This window comes from Phoenix dactylifera, chromosome 6, assembly GCF_051530095.1.
Source record: "Phoenix dactylifera cultivar Ajwa chromosome 6, Ajwa_hap1_PhDact_Kaust_v1.1, whole genome shotgun sequence".
Taxonomy (NCBI): Eukaryota; Viridiplantae; Streptophyta; class Magnoliopsida; order Arecales; family Arecaceae; genus Phoenix; species Phoenix dactylifera.
Window position 1 is genome coordinate 18,734,011 of NC_143195.1, and position 19,967 is coordinate 18,753,977.

General features: G+C 39.5%; 1 protein-coding gene across 2 annotated transcripts in view; it reads left to right on the top strand.

Annotated features, from left to right (window-relative positions):
- The first annotated feature begins 6,593 nt into the window (after positions 1 to 6,593).
- Positions 6,594 to 19,967, top strand: part of LOC103724269 (uncharacterized) — a 61,901-nt gene continuing 48,527 nt past the window's right edge. The window contains exon 1 of one of the 2 annotated variants that reach the window (XR_016395721.1): positions 6,594 to 7,097. Coding sequence is in view for 1 of the 2 variants with exons in the window: in XM_089923881.1 (XP_089780007.1) it covers positions 6,709 to 7,068 (360 nt within the window). In the remaining variant the exon portion in view is untranslated. The remainder of the gene's footprint in view (positions 7,098 to 19,967) is intronic. The other variant, XM_089923881.1, reaches the window with a different exon arrangement.

Here is a 19,967-nt window from a genome sequence, read left to right on the forward strand (position 1 = left end):
TAAAAAGAAAAACAACTATGCTACCAATCCCCGGCAACGGCGCCAAAAATTGATAGTCAACTTTAAAGACCACGCAATAGCACGTATCTGGTAGGATAGTGATTACGGGTATCGATCCACAGGGATTGGGGTATAATTGTTTTTCTTTAAAAATAAAAATATTTAAAGCGATGAATTTGTGAAGACTATTAAACTAAAAAATTTAATAAAAGAAAATACAATTAAAAGGATATCAGTTGGAGGAACCTAGGGCAAGGAATTCACCACTAACATCGGAACAAGGGTTATTTATATTTTAATTTATTCTTGGATTAACATGCAAATTGGCTACAAGCCTAATAAGCATTTAAATAAAAATTCACAAAAGTAATTTGGGCATAATCCATCTTCAGTTGGCATGAAATGTCTACCCTAATCTAAGGTGGTAGCACATCGCATCTTTCCTAAGCATGGACTATCTTATATTTACCTAGTGATCATGAAGAACAGTTGTATGAACATCATACTTAAAATCACAGAAATTAAATATGATTCAAAAGAAGATATCCATTAAAAACAACAAGTTCATACAACTCCAAGAACATAAAATAAAATATAAAACCCATGTCCCTGTGTTAGGGCTGCATCCAGCCCTAGAGAAGAAATCAGCCTTCCATGAAGTTGTGGGCGGCAGCAGCAGCACAGCAGCGGGCTCCCATTTGCATCATGATCAGCTTCTTTTCTTCCTCCCTCAGCACTTCATTCTTATTTTTATATACATGGGAAGTTATTCCCAAAATATCCGAACCTCTCTCCCTCCTCTGTTTTTTTTATTTCTATGGGTCTCGGCTCCGAGAGATGATGATCCGAAGAAGGGAGGCCTCCCCCTTTTATAGCTGCAACCTCCCCCTCTCTCCTCTTCTGTTCCGAGTGCATGATAAGGATGAAAGGCTGGCAGATAACTCTTGATCGTGATCCTTGGACGCGGTGGAGACACGGAATGGAGCTGTGGCTGGATTCAGTTGATGGTGTGTGAGGAGATCTCGGAGGAAGAAAACGAACGTTGAAGGTTGGGAGGAATCCGTGGCGATGGAATGGATCTTGGCTTTGGGATAAGAATGAAGTCGGATTACGGAGGAATCGCTGGGATTCTGTTTCAACACAGGGGAATCCGGAAGAAGATCTTGGATGTTGGGAGGATGCGTTTGGTTATCGGTTGAAGCATAGATAAGCTGGAGCTTTGAACACGAAAGGGATAAGGATGTGAGATCGATCCGGTCGTTGGAACAGGGAGCTGATCGCGTTGAAGGAGTCGGTGCTATTCCTTGGATGCAGAAGATGATGTGGACGCTTGGCTTGATTCGCTGGATCCGCGGTCATGGAGCTCGCAAGGATGAAATGGATGTGGAGTTCGGGAGGATCTTGGTTCTGTTTTGAAACAGAGTTCTGTTTGTTGGACGCGGAAGGAACGGGATGAAGCCGATCTTTGGATTTGTTTGGAATGCTGGGATTTGTTCCGAAGAAGGGATAGGATGCAAGCAGCGGGCGTTTGAGAGGATGGAGCAGCTGGAAGCAAGGGATTTGGATAAATCACAGAGAACCGCTGTGATGGCGAATCCGGAAGGAGGTTAGGATACTCTGTTCTGTGATGCAGGGAATGTGGACACGGCTGGGAGTTTGGTTGGATTGATCTGTGAGCAGGGGATTCGGAAGAGATGAAGACGCGTGAAACAGGGGGGAGACGTTGGGATCTCGAAAAGATGAAGCTGGACATTGGGAGATTGGGAAGACGTTGGAACTGCTGGGATACGAGTGAATCTGTGAAGAAGAACGGTTGGGATGCTGGGTTTATCCGTGGGAGAATGGGATGAACTCGATTGAAACCGGAGGAAGAGGATGAAGATGCTGTTCACGGTTGGGAACGGCTGTGAAGTGATCGTGATGCTCGGGAGAATTTGTTGAGAGCTGGGAAGAACGCGTGGACTCATTCATTGTTAGGCTGGGAGAGGATCTGGATTCGGCTGGATGGTTGAGGGGTTGACGAGCCGTGGATGTTATGCATTTGGTTGGGATCACGTGTGGAAGTTTGGGATGTTGGGAAGGAAATGGAATGAAGGAAAGAGATCACAGGATGCTTGATTCATGGAGAGGATGAATCTGTTCCGATGGGAAATCGAAGGAGTTTGTTCGTGGGATTCAACACGGAGCAAGGAGAAAATGCATGGATTCGAGACAAGAAAATCGCTGGGAAGGAGTGGTTCCGGAGGGAGGTTGAAGAGGTTGGCTTAAGGAGGATCTCGGTTGATCCTTTTAGATGCTCACGGGATGAAGTTTGGTAACAAAAGTTGGGAGATAGAGAGTCGCGGAATGGCTTGCTTGAGGTTGTGACAGTTGCGGCTCTAATCCGGAACAAGGCAAACTAAAAATGAATTTGGACATGAGGGAGAATGTGTGAATTAGAGGAGATAGGTTGAGCTTTGGGATCCGTGCGATGATAGATGGTATGCTTTGAGATCTGAGAGACAAATAACTGAAGGGATTTGAGGAATTGGATCATGTGGAAAAAGAGTTGGAACGAGTCAGAGGGTCTTGATTTGTGGGGTGCATGCGATTTGGGTTCAGAGATCATCCTAAATCAATTCGACTTGACCTGCATCCATTAGACTCAATCAGTAAATGACTAAGTAAAACTTGAATTACCTTTAATAATTTATTAAAATGCAATGATGAAGGTAACACAATTTTTAGTTAAATTTACAAAATATGTGAATTAAAATAATGATAAGTGCTATGAATAAGATATTAATTTATGCATTATTTAGCACTTATCAAGTAGTCCACACATGGAACAGATTGGGACTAGTTCGTGAATGGGTTGACTCGACCTGCACACACATTAAACTAAATCAATATAGAAAATTAAACCAAACTTGAATTACCTCTAATAATTTATTAAAATGCAATGAAGAGGAAAAACACATTTTCTTATGTTTAAATTTAAAATATGTGAATAACAATAATAATAAGTGCTATGTAAAATAGATAAATTTATACATTATTTAGCACTTATCAATGTATGGATAGGATGCATCTCTTGGAAAAGCATCCGTACGCCATCTATAAAAGAGAGTTGCTCCCGGTGATTTTTATCATCCCGATTCCAATCCAACTCTCTCTCTCTCTTATCCCTTCTTTCTTACAAGCCTTCTTTCTTTCTAACATCCCTCTTAGGTTGTCCTAATCCAAGATAAGGAGGTCTTCTTTAGGACAAATAGCTTAGAAGGAGATTTAGAAAAAGAAAGAAAATTAGAAAGGAAGGAAAAACAAGCCATTAGAGTTCTTTAGTAGAATTCTGCATTAAGGATCAAAAGTCTTTGGAGCTAAAGTCTAGATCAAGTTTTCGTGTGGATCACCATTGGAGGGCGGACATTTGGACGTCTCGTGAAGATTGTGCACTTTGGATTAGCGTTTGAGGTATTCTACTAATTCTGCATTTATATTATTGTTAGCATCCCTCATATACCATGAAAATTTCGAAATAATTTTCAGATTGCAGCGAAAAAACATATGCGGGATCCGTTCATCGCATGAACGTATTTTAAAAACCTTTCGTTTGTAGATAGATTAGAATTAAATTATTTTAAACCATTTTAAAATCATTAAGAAGATCAGATCTTCACCTTGTGTGGGTAGATGGTCTCCGCAAATCTGATTTATGTGGATTTGTAGAAGGTTCGATGGAAGCCGCACACGCATCCGGCCTCTACGGGTATCCACACGAGGTAGTGAGTTGATCGAAGCCTTTGGATCTCCCCGAGGTGCTAGCTCCCTTGCAGAGATGGCTTTAGATGGCTGATATCCTCCCTTTTGAATCAATCTTTGATTGCCTTGAGAGGAGGAAGAAGAAGGAAAGATCTAGGAAGAAGAAACAAAGACTCTTCGCAGCCTTTTACTTTCCCTTGCGCTGGAACCAAAAGAAGAGAGGGAGGAGGCCACGCCTTGATCTCCTTTTTTCCTTGTTCCTTGCGGCTGAAGAGAGAAAGAAGAGAGGGATATTTGCTGCCATGAACCACCAGAAATTTGCATCAATAGAAGGGCCAAAACCCCTCTCCTTTTAATGCCATAATAGATAAGGATGAGCTCCTACTTTTTAGGAGCTCATCATTATCATATTATTTTCCAAGAGAGGAGGGGCGTAGCCCCTCCTTTTCATCTCACGCAAGCAAGGGAGGGGCGTGGGCCCCTCCCTCTTCTTCCTTCTATTCTCACACCCCACTTAATCACATTAAGTGGGGTGGGTTTAGCCACATTCATAGGGACTCAATCCTTTTCTAAAAAGGATTAGATGAACCCAATTCAATTCCTCCAAATACTAATCCAATTAGGATTTAATTGAACCATGACCCTATTGAACTCTTCAATCCTAATCCAATTAGGAGTCATGAAATTAATTAGATTAAATTTAAAATTAATTAGGACTTAAGAAAATCCTAATCTAATCAGAACTTGTTCAAATTTCAGCCCTAAGACAATTAGAACTTTAGAAATCCTATTCCAAGTAGAACTTTAATTGGATTTGAAATCCTAATCCAATTAGGACTTCATGAATCCCACTCCAAGTAGGATTCATAATCAAGTCCAATTAATTAAATTCAATTAATTAAATTAAATTGCAATCCGATTGCAATTATTTCTTCTTCTAACCACTAACTCTTAGCGGGTTTTCATTTATCAATCTAATTGATTATTTGTGATTCCTAATCACATTCAACCATCGGATCGGTCATTACCACTAATGTGTGTGACCCCATAGGTTCTATTCTGACTGGTAGTGAGAAATATTGCAATCTCTATTACAATATCATTGAAAACTCCTTTCAATGGGTTGAAACAATTCCAACTCAACTCACCAGGGATTATCGACCATCAGTATGATCTCTGTGAGTCTCACCATCCACCAGTGATCCCTAGCAGTATGTAGTGGCCACCCAGCAAAATAGAATGATGAACCTCTAGGTGCAGTTATCGTATGATACAGTCCTTCTATCGTGGATCCCTACAGACCAGAGGTCATGAATAACTCGTCAAACCCCATCGTCTGTCATATGTCTAGATTTATTCGACTTGAGTTCGAGAGTAGAAAACTCTTTTCCACTATATATTCTGCCCTGGCCAAGGTCTTAGAACTCAGTCTAATAAATCACATAGGATCACTCCTCATCTATCAAGGTCGATAGATTCCATGTAAGTGCTCACCCTACTCCTACAGTGAATTTACTGCAGCCAATCTACACAACAAGGACCCATATGACTAGAGACCATGTATATGTGCTGTCAAACTACAATAACCTCACTGTGAATAGCCGAAGCACCGCAGGTCAAAGGACCAGTCACATTACTGCAACATTAAGCAAGTCACTGACGAGTGGATAGACATCCAAGTGACTTCTTGTCTTGGTCACGCTCAGTACCCTTGTTCTCTAACAAGCATCTGCACTCTCACTTCAGTGTCCCTACACTGTGGACTCGAGTCTCGTCTATCCATAAGGAAAACAATCTGTGCACTGATCGGATCGATCACCGTCCTCGTGATGATCCATTGATCAGGAGCATTTAGAAATTAATCACCAATGATACATGGCTCAAATTCTCAACTATTGAGAATATGTATCATCATCTTATTAATTTCTTGGACGATTCATAGACACATAAACAATATGAATGAAAAGAATGCCCATTTATTATTCAATAATAATAAAGTCAAGTACAAATTTATGTCCCAGAATTAATAATGTGTCCGCCAGATTGGCTTCTAGGGCATATATCTAACAATTATATCATTTGATTGTAATCATTAAGGTGATCTAGGCTTAAAAGGGTTTCATGCATAGGAACTTTATTAAGAAATTTTTTTAAAATCCCTAGCTTCCGCTGCCCATTAAGACATGCTAGAACTCTACACTTCGTGCGTCTCTATAACCTCTTTTTCCTTCTCCCTCCCTTGTTTTTCCTCCTTCTCCTCTTTTTCTGCACTTGTGCTACATCAATTGTCCAGCATCTGGTGGATGTATTGCACCAACAATCGGACCCCAACCTAAGAAACACCCTTTAGCCATGCTTTTTGAGTCAAGGTTGTGACACCCATGCAGGTTGGAATGCCAACTCTCCGAGTGGAGCACTACGATGAGCAACAAAAGTGAGATAATTTGAGAGACGAGCTCGATCTCATCTAGGAAGTCTCAGAACAAGTAGAGCAGCTCATTCGTCAGTTCGTTTATATGTTGGATTGGATTTTGAGTGACGACATAGATTATACTTAATAGCTTGAATCATTGATATGGAATTCCTATTTTATATCCATTCAAGAAAAGATGTAACTTCTTAGCATAACTTGATCATTCATATATATATAATCAAGAGCATTTGGTTTCATATTATATGTTTTTTTTAACTAAATGCTGTTTGAGTGAGTGCTCAAAATTTTCAAATTATGTCTAAATTAAAATTGATGAGTTTGCTTATTTCTTGAGTCCTCTTAACCCACGTGCGAGGGGACTAGCTTTTGTAAAGCTTGTGGGTGGGCCGGGTGGGGAAGGTCGGGCTCTCTGTGTGGGTCATGACGCGGAACCCAAGCAACGGCCACCTTCTTCGACTGATATCCAGCTGCACTATATACATACAGAGGCCGCGATCGAAGCGCAGGACGAGAGGAAGTGCGATTCTACGACGATGTCGGATGCGTACAAGAACGTAAAGGCGGGGAGGCTGACCTTCAAGGGCGGCGACCTCGCCCCCGTCAAGGCCATCGACAAGAAGAAACACAAGAAGAAAAATAAGAAGGCAGCGGCGGAGGTGGACGAGAACCCCACAGACGGCGCCCCCGCCAGCGGCGAGGACGCGGCGGCGGCGTCCGGCGGAGGGGTGTACACGATCGACGCGGCGAAGCGGATGAAGTACGAGGAGCTCTTCCCCGTGGAGACAAAGAAGTTCGGCTATGACCCTGCCAACAAGTCCCGCACCGGCGCCCGCTCCGTCGAAGAGGCCCTCGATGACCGCGTCCGCAAGAAGGCTGACCGCTACTGCAAGTGATCCATCCGCCGCTGGATCCTCTATTCCAGGTAGCATTTGGGCTAGGGTTAGGGTTTTCTTGATGAAATTAGGTTAATTTCGTGACGAACTGTTATTATTAGTTTAGTTGCCATGCCTTTGCTTGCTTTTCATTAAGAAATATCTTAAATTAAGTTGGATAGTTACCGATTTATTTAGATTTTTTTAAAAAAGGAATTTGTTCTTTGGGTTCTCTCTGATCTAATGCCTAACTAGCAAGATACTCTAAGCAGAGTGCGCCTATTATTTCGTGAATCTTAACAAGTTAAAATAGATGATAAGACATTGCGATGATGATATGCTTGCACTGAGACTTCAGATTATAGGAGCTCCTTTTCTGAGAATTATGTAACTTTGTTGGCGGAATTGAATAAATCTCTAATTGGATGGAGAGATTGTCAACCTCAGTTTTGTTGGAGTAGACTACTTCCGGAAGGAATGGTGTGAAACTAAGTAGATCACAAACCAGTCAATTATGGAACGATGTCTTTCTTTCCTTTTTTTCCCTTTTTCTGATATTCAAAATTTAAGCTTCACATGTGATTTTTAGCTCGATATTTTGAGATATTGTTTGAGAATACACATGTTGGATTTGAAGGATGTCGATCACTTCCTTTTGAGCTGTCAAATCAAAACTTTTAGCTATATTTAAAATCATTATATGGTATGAGTTAGCTCAAATTGTTGTTTTGCAAAAGTAAGAGACGTTTGTTTTACTAAAAGTGATAATTGATAATTGTTACAATCCTTAGACAAAGTGGAAGATGAATCATCTGTTTTTTTTTTTTTTAATTTCGAATTATGGGTCATAGTAATTTCTTCATTGAACTGGCTGGAAGTGTAGAGGAAATCAGTGCCATATAGAGGACAAAAATGTGAGAGTTTGAGAAAGATGGTGGCTTACACTTCAGCAAAAGGGAACAACACACAATAGGTAATTCATTTGGTTAACTGTGATGAACTTGCGCACATAAATGAGAGGGAGGATCAAATTGATAACTTTGAAAGTCTTGGACACCAACCTCCAGGGTAGAAATATAAAGAATAAACACTTTAAGAACATGCTGGATTTGGCTGCCAAAAGAAAGCAATTGTGGTAAAAAGTATGACATGGATCCATGGAGGGTTTATTTTCATCTGGTAGATGATTTAGGCATGCTACTTATGATTTTAAATCATTGTCCATTTTTGTATCTGGCTCAGAATCATAGAGTTACTGCTTGCAATTAGGATGATGAATAACTGCTCCATAATTAATTTTTGGTTGCAGTTTGTTGGATGTTGGCACATCCGTAATTAAGATTAGATTTGATTGTTATTTTATCTATAAAACTTAAATAGTAGCAAAAAATCTACAAAACTTTCACCGTATTTTCTTGGAGATAAGAGGACTTCAGCTGATGTTATCTTTTGTAAATTTAATAAATGTCTAAGAAGCAACATTATCCATTTAAAATCAAGAATAGAATAATGTATATAAAGAAGAGCCTTCAACTATCCCTGCCAAGACAATAAGGAAGTAGATGCCATGCCCACACACACTTAGAGAGAAAGTATGTTGGGGGGAGGTAATTCTTTTGACATAAATATTTTCTTCTTCATTCCATAAGTGGATGATCAACCTTATGAAATTCCAAGAAAACACAATTTCCAGTATTCTTTCTTCTATAGAAAAGACAGGCCTCATTCTTTCCATCTTTCTCAATGAACACATCTAGGTAGATGCTCCAATTTCTTTTGAGCCATAGGATCTTATAATAAGGTGTTATTTGCAAGAATTGATCGCTCCCCTTTCCATGTTCCCAGCTCACAAATTAGTAAAATCAAACCAGGCATCTTGGTGAAGCTATGGTAGAGTAATAAAATAGGAATTAGATCATCCACCATAAGAGGGAATTCCCTTCTTTTTGATGTTACACTTCTTTGGCAAAGTCGTCTCCAACAAGAATCCTTCCTAAGTTAGCTGTCCTGATAACAGTTTTGACTTTATGTGGTGCATGAGGATTAAAAAGCTGCAAGAAAGCAAAAAGTTCCATGGCGGTCTTGTGGTAATTTGTCAGAAAATTTGTTTGAGTAGATAATAGTTTCAATTGGCTGGATGCTGACATCCATCTATTTGGTTTTGCTTTTCAAGTCTGGTTGGTGTTTCCATTTTGTTTGCTGATTTTTATTTATTCTAGGACCTGTTAATTGCCTGGTTACCATTGCGACTGTTGTTACTGATTTCTGATACTTTTTTTTCCTATTCTAGTTCTGCTTGAATGTGTTATATTTAGTGAATTTTGTTTTTTCTTGAAGTCCTACTCTGTGCTGCTTCATGGTTAGTCATTCCGCTGTCCTTCAGTTTTCCTCTTAGCTGTCGTTCTTTCGATTATCTGTATTCTTGTCATTGCTTTCCATTTTTATTATTTTATATATGTGAATGCAGTAATATCTTTTATAGTGTTTACAATGTGGGAAGAAACCATTAGACTAAATATTTCAAACATTGGTCTCCTTAAGTATGTGGATTTTTCTCCGAAGTTTGCTTACTTGAATGAAAGATGAGAGAAAACACATGACTGTGTATCTGAGTCTGTTGATGCTTTCATGGACCTTGAATTTAGATAAGGCCTCAAATAATTATTCATTTTGGTAGATGTTGTTCAGATTGAGAGACCAGAAGCATACAATTTATGATGAAAATTGGAATGATTTTTCTATTAGCCAAGTGTTGGCACTCTTTTCTTCCTTCTCCTTGGGATGGGGACGGGAAGGAGAGCAGGCCGTGGAGTCTTGTTGGATAGATGCATAGGCATGGCACCTATGTCCAAACCAGAAAGAGGCATAGATGGCAGTAGGTCTTACTTTCTTGACCTTCAAGGATTTTTGCTACTAAGACGCCACTTGCTCGTCGAAGGGAGCACTGACTAAGACATATGAGCTACAAACTATGGGCTAAGGTTAATGATAAAGACAAATTGAAAGATAAATTGACAAAGGTAAATTGGTAATTGATTCAGTGATTGACTGAAGGGCCTCATTCTAGCATTACAATTTTATATTTGTACATGCTTTGTCTAATTGCTGGATAGCTATTTTCTCTCAATGCTACTACTTACTTGACGTAGTCGGAAGGTAAGATGGATGCTCTGATACCAATTGACGCAGTCGGAAGGTGGGATGGATGCTCTGATACCAATTGACACAGAACGAAGGTGGGATGGTTGCTCTGATACCAATTGATGCAGTCGGGGGTGGGGTGGTCATTCTGATACCAATTGATGCAGAACAGAGGTGGGATGGTCGCTCTGATACCAATTGACGCAGTACGGTGGTGGAGTTTATGTGGTAGACTCGGATGGAAGGGCTGATCTTTGCTTTCTTTTTTGTTATTCTCAAGTTGCGGTTAGGGTTTTGATTGATGGAAGGATGAAGGAAGAAGAAAATGATGATGATGAAGAGATTGGGTTCTATGTATGTCGGCCAAGTTAAGGAAGTGGCGAATAATTGGACTAGGGCTAGAGTTAGGGCGTGGTGATGATCGATGCAAGAAAGATGTAAGAAAGATAACTAGGTCTTGATTGAAAGAGTCTTACCTTCGCTCAAGAATCCGGGGTTGGCATGAAGGAGTCTCACCTTTCTAGCTTCTACCAATGAAGAATCTCCAAAGGTTTTCAAGGTGTCTCACCTGGGAAGAAGGAACCTTTGGAGTCTCACCAAAGGAGGAAGAAGAAGCCTCACGTCTCTTAATTTCAAGAGCAATTGAAAGCCAAAATTTATTCTCTAATTTTATTCTTCAATCTCTCCTTTATATAGAGTAAGAGGTTGGAAAAATATGGACTCTTACAATCAGAATTTTAGGACTCCAACTAAACATGGACTCTTTTAAATCAAATCAACTCACGAAATCAGTTACGAAATCGGCTGAGAAAATCGGCCGACGAAATCGGCCGAGGAAATCGGCCGACGAAATCGGCCGACGAAATCGACCAACGAAATCGATCGACCAAATCGACTGATCAAATCGACCGACGAAATCCACTAAACCAACTAAGACTTCCAAATAACTAGGACTCTTTAAAGACACAAGGACTAAGAATCTAAATAAGCTAGGACTCTTTCAAACGACACATGGACTCAATAAATAAGATTTTAAACAATCTAGGACTCTTGGACTCCAAATAAACTAGGACTTCTAGGACAACTCGATTTTGACCAAGTCAATTGCTCTTCTCATGCTTACATGACGTGAACGCTTTGATGCCACTTGGCATTCAATTACATGGACATAATTATCAAACACAAATCAGCAAATTACAACCCAAATTAAGGATCAGTGTAACTAGGTGCTGAAAATATTGGACCCACTGTAATTCGGGTACACCCAAGCGACAATCCAAACACGACGCATATCTAGGATGCTTCGGGTTTTTGCTCCTGCATCAATTCTCTCCGGCTGAGAAGAACTTGACTCTGTCGAGTTGGGGCTGAGAAGCTCATGCAAATCAAGCGATCGAGGTGGACCCCTAGGTAGTCGGTAAGTAAAACAAAGCTGCATGGAAAAGCACCATGTGTGCTGATCTGCTGCGCACCCTGCTGTGGGTGCATGCGCACGGCTGGTGCACGCGAGGCTGATGTGCACAAATTGATCCGGGCTGCCAACTGAAGAGGCATGCTGATATGGGCTAATGCGTGCCGTAATTCGTTGATCGCCTTGATCTGAATTTATGAATTCTAGGAAGAGATCTTAGAAATCAATAAACAAATACCTTTTCAGACTTACATAAAACTCTTCCGATCGAAGAACCTGAAGATCATGCTTGTGCTCCTCTCGGCTTTTGACTAAAAATTAGATTATTCACCTCAAAATCTGTTGGCATCTTTTCTGAAATTTCAGAACCATCGAATGCGAATACAGTTCCATCTTCATGTTTGATCTCCGCTGAATTTTTTGAACTGTTTTCCTTGGGCAATTCTTCTAGAGTTACATCAGAAACAATAACTAAAATAGGCTCAGATTCAGATAGTATCACCTTTGAAATTTGTTTTTCCACGTTGTCTTTCTCCTTGTCCACAACCTCAGCGGGCTTAGGAGAGACTTCAGGAGAAGGGGAAGGGATCTTAGTGGCGGGGACATCATCAGACGATGCTTCTGAATTTTCAAGACTAGCGCTAAGATCTTCTTTGAAATTCTGCTGATCTTTAGTGGGACAAATGTCGGTGAGGTGCCCTCGGCCACCGCACTTAGAGCAATCGGGTTTGCCTCTTCTTTGCGACATGGGACTTATTGTTTTTCTGCATAATTTTGTTGTTCCTCGCTCCAAATATGTACCCATATTTGCAAAAATTTCAGATTTTATGGATAAAAAAATATCTCGAGGAGAAGGGGTACCTTTGTTGCTGCGTTCTGAAGGTCGTCGTCCAACTTGTGGTTTGACATAGCTACGACGTCGTAGTTCTGCCTCCACAACATCCATCTTCTATGCTAGTGCAGCCATTTGATTTTGAACTTCACTCATCATATTATCTTGTTGCCGTTCGATGTTGTAGGGATAGTATTGATTGTTATAGTAGGGATCATCGTAGTAGGGATCATAATAGTAAGAATCATCATAGTAGGAATCATAATAGTAAAGACGACTTCTTCTTGTACTTATGTGGATCGATTTGCTCTAATAGCAATTGACACAGTTGGAAGGTGGGATGGATGCTCTGAAACCAATTGACGTAGTCGGGAGGTGGGATGGATGCTTTGATACCACTTGACGCAGAACAGAGGTAGGATGGTCGCTCTGATCCTAATTGACGCAGTACGGGGATGGGGTTTATGTGGTGGACTCGGACGGAAGGGCTGACTTTGCTTTTTCTTTTGTTTTTCTTAAGTTGCGATTAGGGTTTTTGATTGATGGAAGGATGAAGGAAGAAGAAGATGATGATGATGAAGAGATTGGGTTCTATGTATGGCTGCGAAGTTAAGAAAGTGGCGAATAATTGGACTAGGGCTAGAGTTAGGGCGTGGTAATGATAGATGTAAGGAAGATGTAAGAAAGATAACTAGGTCTTGATTGAATGAGTCTCACCTTCGCTCAAGAATCCGGGGTTGGCATGAAGAAGGAGGAGTCTCATCTTTCCAGCTTTTACCAATGAAGAATCTCGGCGTCTCACTAAGGATTTTCAAGGCGTCTCACCTAGGAAGGAACCTTTGGAGTCTCACCAAAGGATGAAAAAAATGCGTCACGCCTCTTAATTTCAAGAGCAATTGAAAACCAAAATTAATTATTTAATTTTATTCTTCAACCTTCTTTTTATATAGAGTAAGAGGTTGGAAAAATATGGACTCTTACAATCAGAATTTTAGGATTCCAACTAAACATTGACTCTTTTAAATTAAATCAACTAACGAAATCAACTGACGAAATCAGCTAAGAAATCAGCTGACGAAATCGACTGACCAAATCGATTGACGAAATCCACTAAACTAGCTAAGACTCCCAAATAAGTAGGATTCTTTAAAGACACATGGACTAAGAGTTCAAATAAGCTAGGACTCTTTCAAACAACACATGGACTCAATAAATAAGAGTCCAAACAATCTAGGACTCTTGGACTCCAAATAAACTAGGAATCGGCTGACGTCAACTGACGAAATCAACTGACGAGATCAACTAATGAAATCAACTGACGAAATCAGCTGACCAAATCGGCTGACGAAATCCACTAAACCAGCTAAGACTTCCAAATAAGTAGGAACTCTTTAAAGACATATGGACTAAGAGTTCAAATAAGCTAGGACTCTTTCAAATGACACATGGATTCAATAAATAAGACTCCAAACAATCTAGAACTCTTGGACTCCAAATAAACTAGGACTTCTAAGACAACTCGACTTTGACCAAGTCAATTCCTCTTCTCACGCTTACATGACTTGGGCGCTTTGATGCCACTTGGCATTCAATTATATGGACACAATTATCAAACACAAATAAGCAAATTACAAACCTAAATTAAGGATTATAACTAGGTGCTGAAAATATTGAACCCAATGTAATTCGGGCACACCCAAGTGACGATTCAAACACGACACATATCTAGGATGACTCGGGCTCTTGCTCCTGCATCACTACCCAACTGATAACTGCTACTTTTCCTCCTTTTGGTGGTTATAGTAATCAGGTTCGCCCATTTATCCCACTTTCCATGATCAGTCATACCAGGGACCACTCCACGTTCTACTTGCAACCCCTGCCTTGTACTTGGCCGATGGCCTGATGTTGTCAAACTTGATTGATATCTATCCTTCCTATAGGCAATTGGCCTGTACTTGTGACTTCTATTAGTTGGCCTATGCCTTAGATGACCACTCAACCGGATTTATTTAATTATTGTTCTGTGAGACCTGCGTGGTACCTTTTGGTAGTTTGACCTGCCTATTACTGACAGCATGTCGCCATGTTAGCTGAGTACCGACCCTCACTGGGTGACATGGCTGCTCCATAGACTCCTTAGCCTACTTTCCATTGCTGGGGTTTCCTATCATTCTCCGGCCTTTGACTGCGTCAGGTGGCCGTCAATCAGCTGACCTACTACCATCAGTTGGGATGTGTTGTAAACACCAATATTCATCAAACATAAACAATTTTTTGAAGATGGTTGGATTGATTATTGATGTCACACGGACTTCTTGAATTGGGAAATATTTTGTCAATGTTACATGACATTGTATCCACCTTTTATCATAATTGTTCAAGCATGGTTTGAGATTCCTTCATCTCTAGACACATGCATCCACCTTTAGTCGATGCTATCACACCTTATAATGTTTATGCAATTTTTTGACTTCTCCATTGGCTAGCAAATCTACCTGACTTCCAATATGTTGGATAAAAGATGGTCAATCTGGATTTGGTTGTATATCTAATTTGAATTTACATGCAAAGATCAATTAATCTCTCTCCTCCCCCTTCTCTCTATCTCTCTCTCTATAGATATAAGTAATCAGATGAGTTATTTAGGACTTAAAGTGAGAAATTGATGCACTTAAAAATTTAGGGTTATAGTAGAATTTATTTTCAATTTTTCATAGGATTTTATTATCTAATTTTATGCTATTTTTATGTTACTTTGTAAGTTTATTTATAGGCTTTTGGCATCCTATTGTTGGTCAAAGTGCGATTTCCATAAATTGTTGTGATTATTAGGTATCCTTCTCCAATTTAGGAGTCTTGAAAAGTGACATAATTATAGTTAGTTTATGATCCAATTAGGGAGAAGAAAGAATTTTCTTCAACTTGCTTAACTTGAATCTATCAGAAAATAAAGTAATAGAATACTTTCAAAATTGTTATTCTATGCTCTCTACTTTCATTAAAAATAAATAAAGTTATACATAGGTCTTTTATTTATGCAGCCAAATTTCTTTTTTAGTTAACAGAGAAATTGGACGAAAAGCAGGGTAGAGCTCTTTTTATCTTTTTCTAGTCAATGTGTAATACCCCTATTAACTCATTCTTAGACTTGCCCGGCTTAGCTTGACTCACTCGAGTTGACCTAGTGGCAAAACTTGTTAGTTGGTGAGGGATTGAGGGACTCAGTGACTTATTGAGCTATTAGCTTACTTTTTGTTTCTCTTATTCTTTTTACATGCTGACAATTAGAGTGGATCGGACTAAGGGACTAAGGGCAGGAGAATTAAGATCTAGCCGCTGCCCTCTTCTATTTCAAAAAAAATGATATTTGATTGAGTCCATAATAAATATTGGTTTTGTAATTTGAAAAAGTAGTTCGGAACAAATATCCTTTGCCAAGCTTTGATGATCATTTTGATCAGCTTCAAGGTGCCCAATTTTTTTGCAAGATTGATCTTTGGTTTGGTTATCGTCAATTAAAGAGCAAAGCTGAAGATGCCCTTAAAATAGCCTTCCTAACTAGATATGGGCATTATGAATTTTTGGTGACTCTTCAGTTTGACAAATGCCCCAGCAACTTTCTTGACCTAATGAATGAGGTATTCAAATCTAGTGACCACTGAAGCCCGTAAAGCTTCGGGATTCGAGAGAGGATTGAGGTCAGAGATTATGGCTAGCGTACGACCAATAGGGCTGATCACTTAAGGAGAAATAGCCAACAAGACAAAAGTAGTAGAATAGCAAGTGGAAAATATGGAGTAGGAAAGGGGTCATAACCCTAGAAAGAGGCTTAGGCCTGGTAGATAATAGGGATGTCAACCCTCAATTGATTGTCTTAAGTGGTAGGCTCCTTTAAAAAAAACTGTAAAACCCAACAGGAGAAAGGGCCTTGGTGTATTAGGTTCTATGCTGGGAAGAATTGGTGTTGGTTCTTAGAGGCTTACTTCGAGTATGGTTAGTAGGGCCATAAAGCAGTGGATTGCCTTGCTATCAGAATATCAGGTATTGACAACCCTCTTAGAATGCACCGAGACCACCACACACTCAAACGCCTCCAAGTGGATAAACTTTCCGTCAGGGTCAAGCTGCCCTTGATAGGCTGACTTGACTAAGTTAATGCTGAGTCGAGCTAAGCAGGTGAGTCCGAGGACCGTAGGGGCTTAGCAATCTGGTCTTAGGGCCCAAGTTAATCGGGTTAGAGGCACTACTTTGTAAGAAAGCATTTCAATAGATCTTCTGTAATATTCAGCTAGCCGAAGGAAGCCATAGACCTCGGGCACATTGGTCGGTCCGCTCTAATCCACAATTACCTTCAATTTCCCTGGATCCACAAAGATGCCTTCTTTATAGATTATGTATTCTAGAAAATGGATGCTTTCAAGCTAGAATTGACACTTTTTAGCTTGGCATATAGTCTCTACTCTCTTAGTGTTTGCAACATTATTCTCAAATGTTTTTTATACTCCTCATGTCTTTTAGGATAAACCAGAATACCATCTATAAAAAATACCACATATTGATCTAAATAAGGTTTGAATACTTTGTTTATATGAAAGCTAATGGGGCATTTCTTAGTCTGGCACCAAAAATTCATAGTGCCCATATCTAGTCCGGAGGGCTGTTTTAAGTGAAAGAATAGATGCCCTACGAGCCAATCACAATTTGTATTGCGAAGGATTTTCTTTTGATTTTGCAAATCATGTATGTGACATTTGATTATAAATAAAGGCATTGTGTTTCATCATATGCTGTTTCTTATATTTGTGATGAACCCGTTAGATTAGGGCAATTGTTTTAGAGCTATGATGAGATCATACTAGTGAGACCTAAAATCCTAATCTTAAGTATTCCCAATCATTGGTACATTGAGTCGGGGATCAATGCTACCGGCAAGACTGGCACATTTTATGTATGCTCGATGCAGAGGGTGATTGATCTTACAATCACTTGTGTGGAGACATTAATACAAAGATGTGGGTGCTCATTAGAGGAATGAGTTCACTGAATTGACCTGTCAGGAGAATATCTTATGGAGTCTTACTTACATGTCTAAAGATGATTCTCTTAGCGGGACCTGAGATCACCATGGTATCTTGTGCACATGAATCTATGTTTTGGTTTACTCTTATTCATGACAATATGTTGTGCACGGGATCTTTCGGATATGGTGAATTGTGTACGAAGGTTATGAGTAGGTTGACAAGGAATCAATCACTTTTAGTAAGAGAAGACCGTATCTTATTTATTCTAATCATATGATAATTCAGAAAATCTTTGATCAAAGTAGAATGAAAATTAGAAAGAGTTTCTAATATTTCATTATTCGAATTATTATTAAAAGATTGAGAGAAACATGAATATGTAATTGAGTTTGACATAGATCCATACTCATATACATATTCAGGATGCAGTTTGATTAAAGGATTGAATTGCACGGTAACTTGCCACTGAAGGGTATTTTTGGTATTTTTACCAAATTCCATATTTTCTGGGTAGACATGACACGTTGCAAGACGTCAATCTTGTCTTGTAGGTTTGATCGAATTAAAGAGTTTAATTCGATCACCAATTAGAAAGAGTTCTAATTGTTAAGATCGGATTTGCGCTGTTTGGACCTAAATTAATTAGAAGAGTTCTAATCAAATTAGGTCAACTCGAACCCACACCTATTGCTGGCTAAGTATGGAACCCAATGGGTCACACAAGAAAACTGATCAAGGGTCTAATTAGATTAGATCATGTTTGCAAGATGAACATGCTAGCACGTGTTGCAAACCTTAGTTCCTGATTCGAATTGGATTCAAATCTGATTCTTGATTGATCTAATTTGATTAGATCATATCCTTATATGGGTTAGCCAAGAGTTGGCACCTAATTAGCTTGTTTTGAGTCTAATTAGATTAGATTTGATAAATCATTCATTTTTGACTGTTGGATCATCATTAGATGATGAGATGGATAAAGATGATGACGCATGCATTCCTAGCCATTAGATCACATAATCTTGTGATGAAAGATTGCATGGCGTGATCAAGGGGCTTTCATTGGAGGCGTGATGGGCTTCATTGGGGCGTGAGATATGAAGGGAGAGAGAATACGTGAAGATTATAAGTGGATAAGGATGAAACATCCTTTCGATCTTATCCACTTAAATCTCTCTCTCATCCTCACGCCTAAGGGGATTATGGCGCCACTAATTATGGCCTTTGGATCATCATCAAGCATTGATGAATGGATGAGGTTGGCTCCTACTTTTCATGCGTGAGAAGAAAAGAAAATAGGGAGGAGTACGGCACATGAATGAAGAGACATATCATGAAAGCATCTCTTGGTTGGATAAGGATGAAACAATACTAACTCCTTATCACAACCCTTCATTTGATATGTCCCTTGATTCATGATTGGATGGCACCCCTTGATGAGGCGCCTCTTGCCTCATGAAGCGCCAAGCCCTCACATCCGTAGGCCATCTATAAAAGGGAGTTGCTCCCGGTGTTTTCATCCATCTCGATTCCAATCCAACTCTCTCTCTCTCTCTTATCCCTTCTTTCTTACATAGCTTCTTCTCTTTTCTACATTGCTTCTAGTGTGTCCTAAGCCAAGACAAGGTGGTCTTCTTTAGGACAAAAGGATTAGAAGTGATTTTAGAAGGTAGAAGAAAATTAGAAAGGAAGGAAAGCAAGCCATTAGAGTTCTTTGGAAGAATTCTGCATCAAGGATCAAAGTCTTTAAAGCTAAAGTCTCAAATCAATTTTTCCGTGTGGATCAATGTTGGAGGGTGAACATTTGGGCATCTAGTGAAAATTCTGCACATTGGATTAGCGTTAGAGGTATTTTTTAATTTCTGCATTTATATTATATTATTTGATTGTTACCATTAAGGTGATTTTGGCTTAATAGGGTTTCATGTAAAGGGATTTTATTAAGAAAAATTTAAAATTTCTAGCTTCCGCTGCCCCCACATGACATGTTAGAACCGTACATTAAGGGCATCTTCAGTCTTGCTCTTTAATTGAAAATGGCCAAACCAAAAATCAATCTTGGAAAAGACTTGGTCACCTTGAGGTTGATAAAAAAGCATTGATCCTTGGCAGAGGATATTTGTTCCGAACTATCACTTTATTTGGCACCCTATACTCTATTTAATAGTTGTATACTCCCATCATTTTGATAAAATGTATATAAATACACTATGAAGAGACTAGATTTGATAAAGCCTTATCAAGTAGCTACTTGAATCGTTGTTTTAGTTCCTTTAGTTCGGCTGGAGCCATTCAGTAGGGAGCCTTGAAAAATTTTCCAACGCTAGGCACTAGATCTTTGGAGAATTCTGTATTCCTGTTTGGTGACAGTTCCAGTAGATTCTCTAGAAAAATATTACGAAACTCTCTTACTATAGGGATGTTTTCCAACTTTGATTCTTCTTGTTGAGTGTTGATTACAGCAGCCGGATATCTTGTACATCCTTTTCACAGCAGCCAAAAAGCATGCATA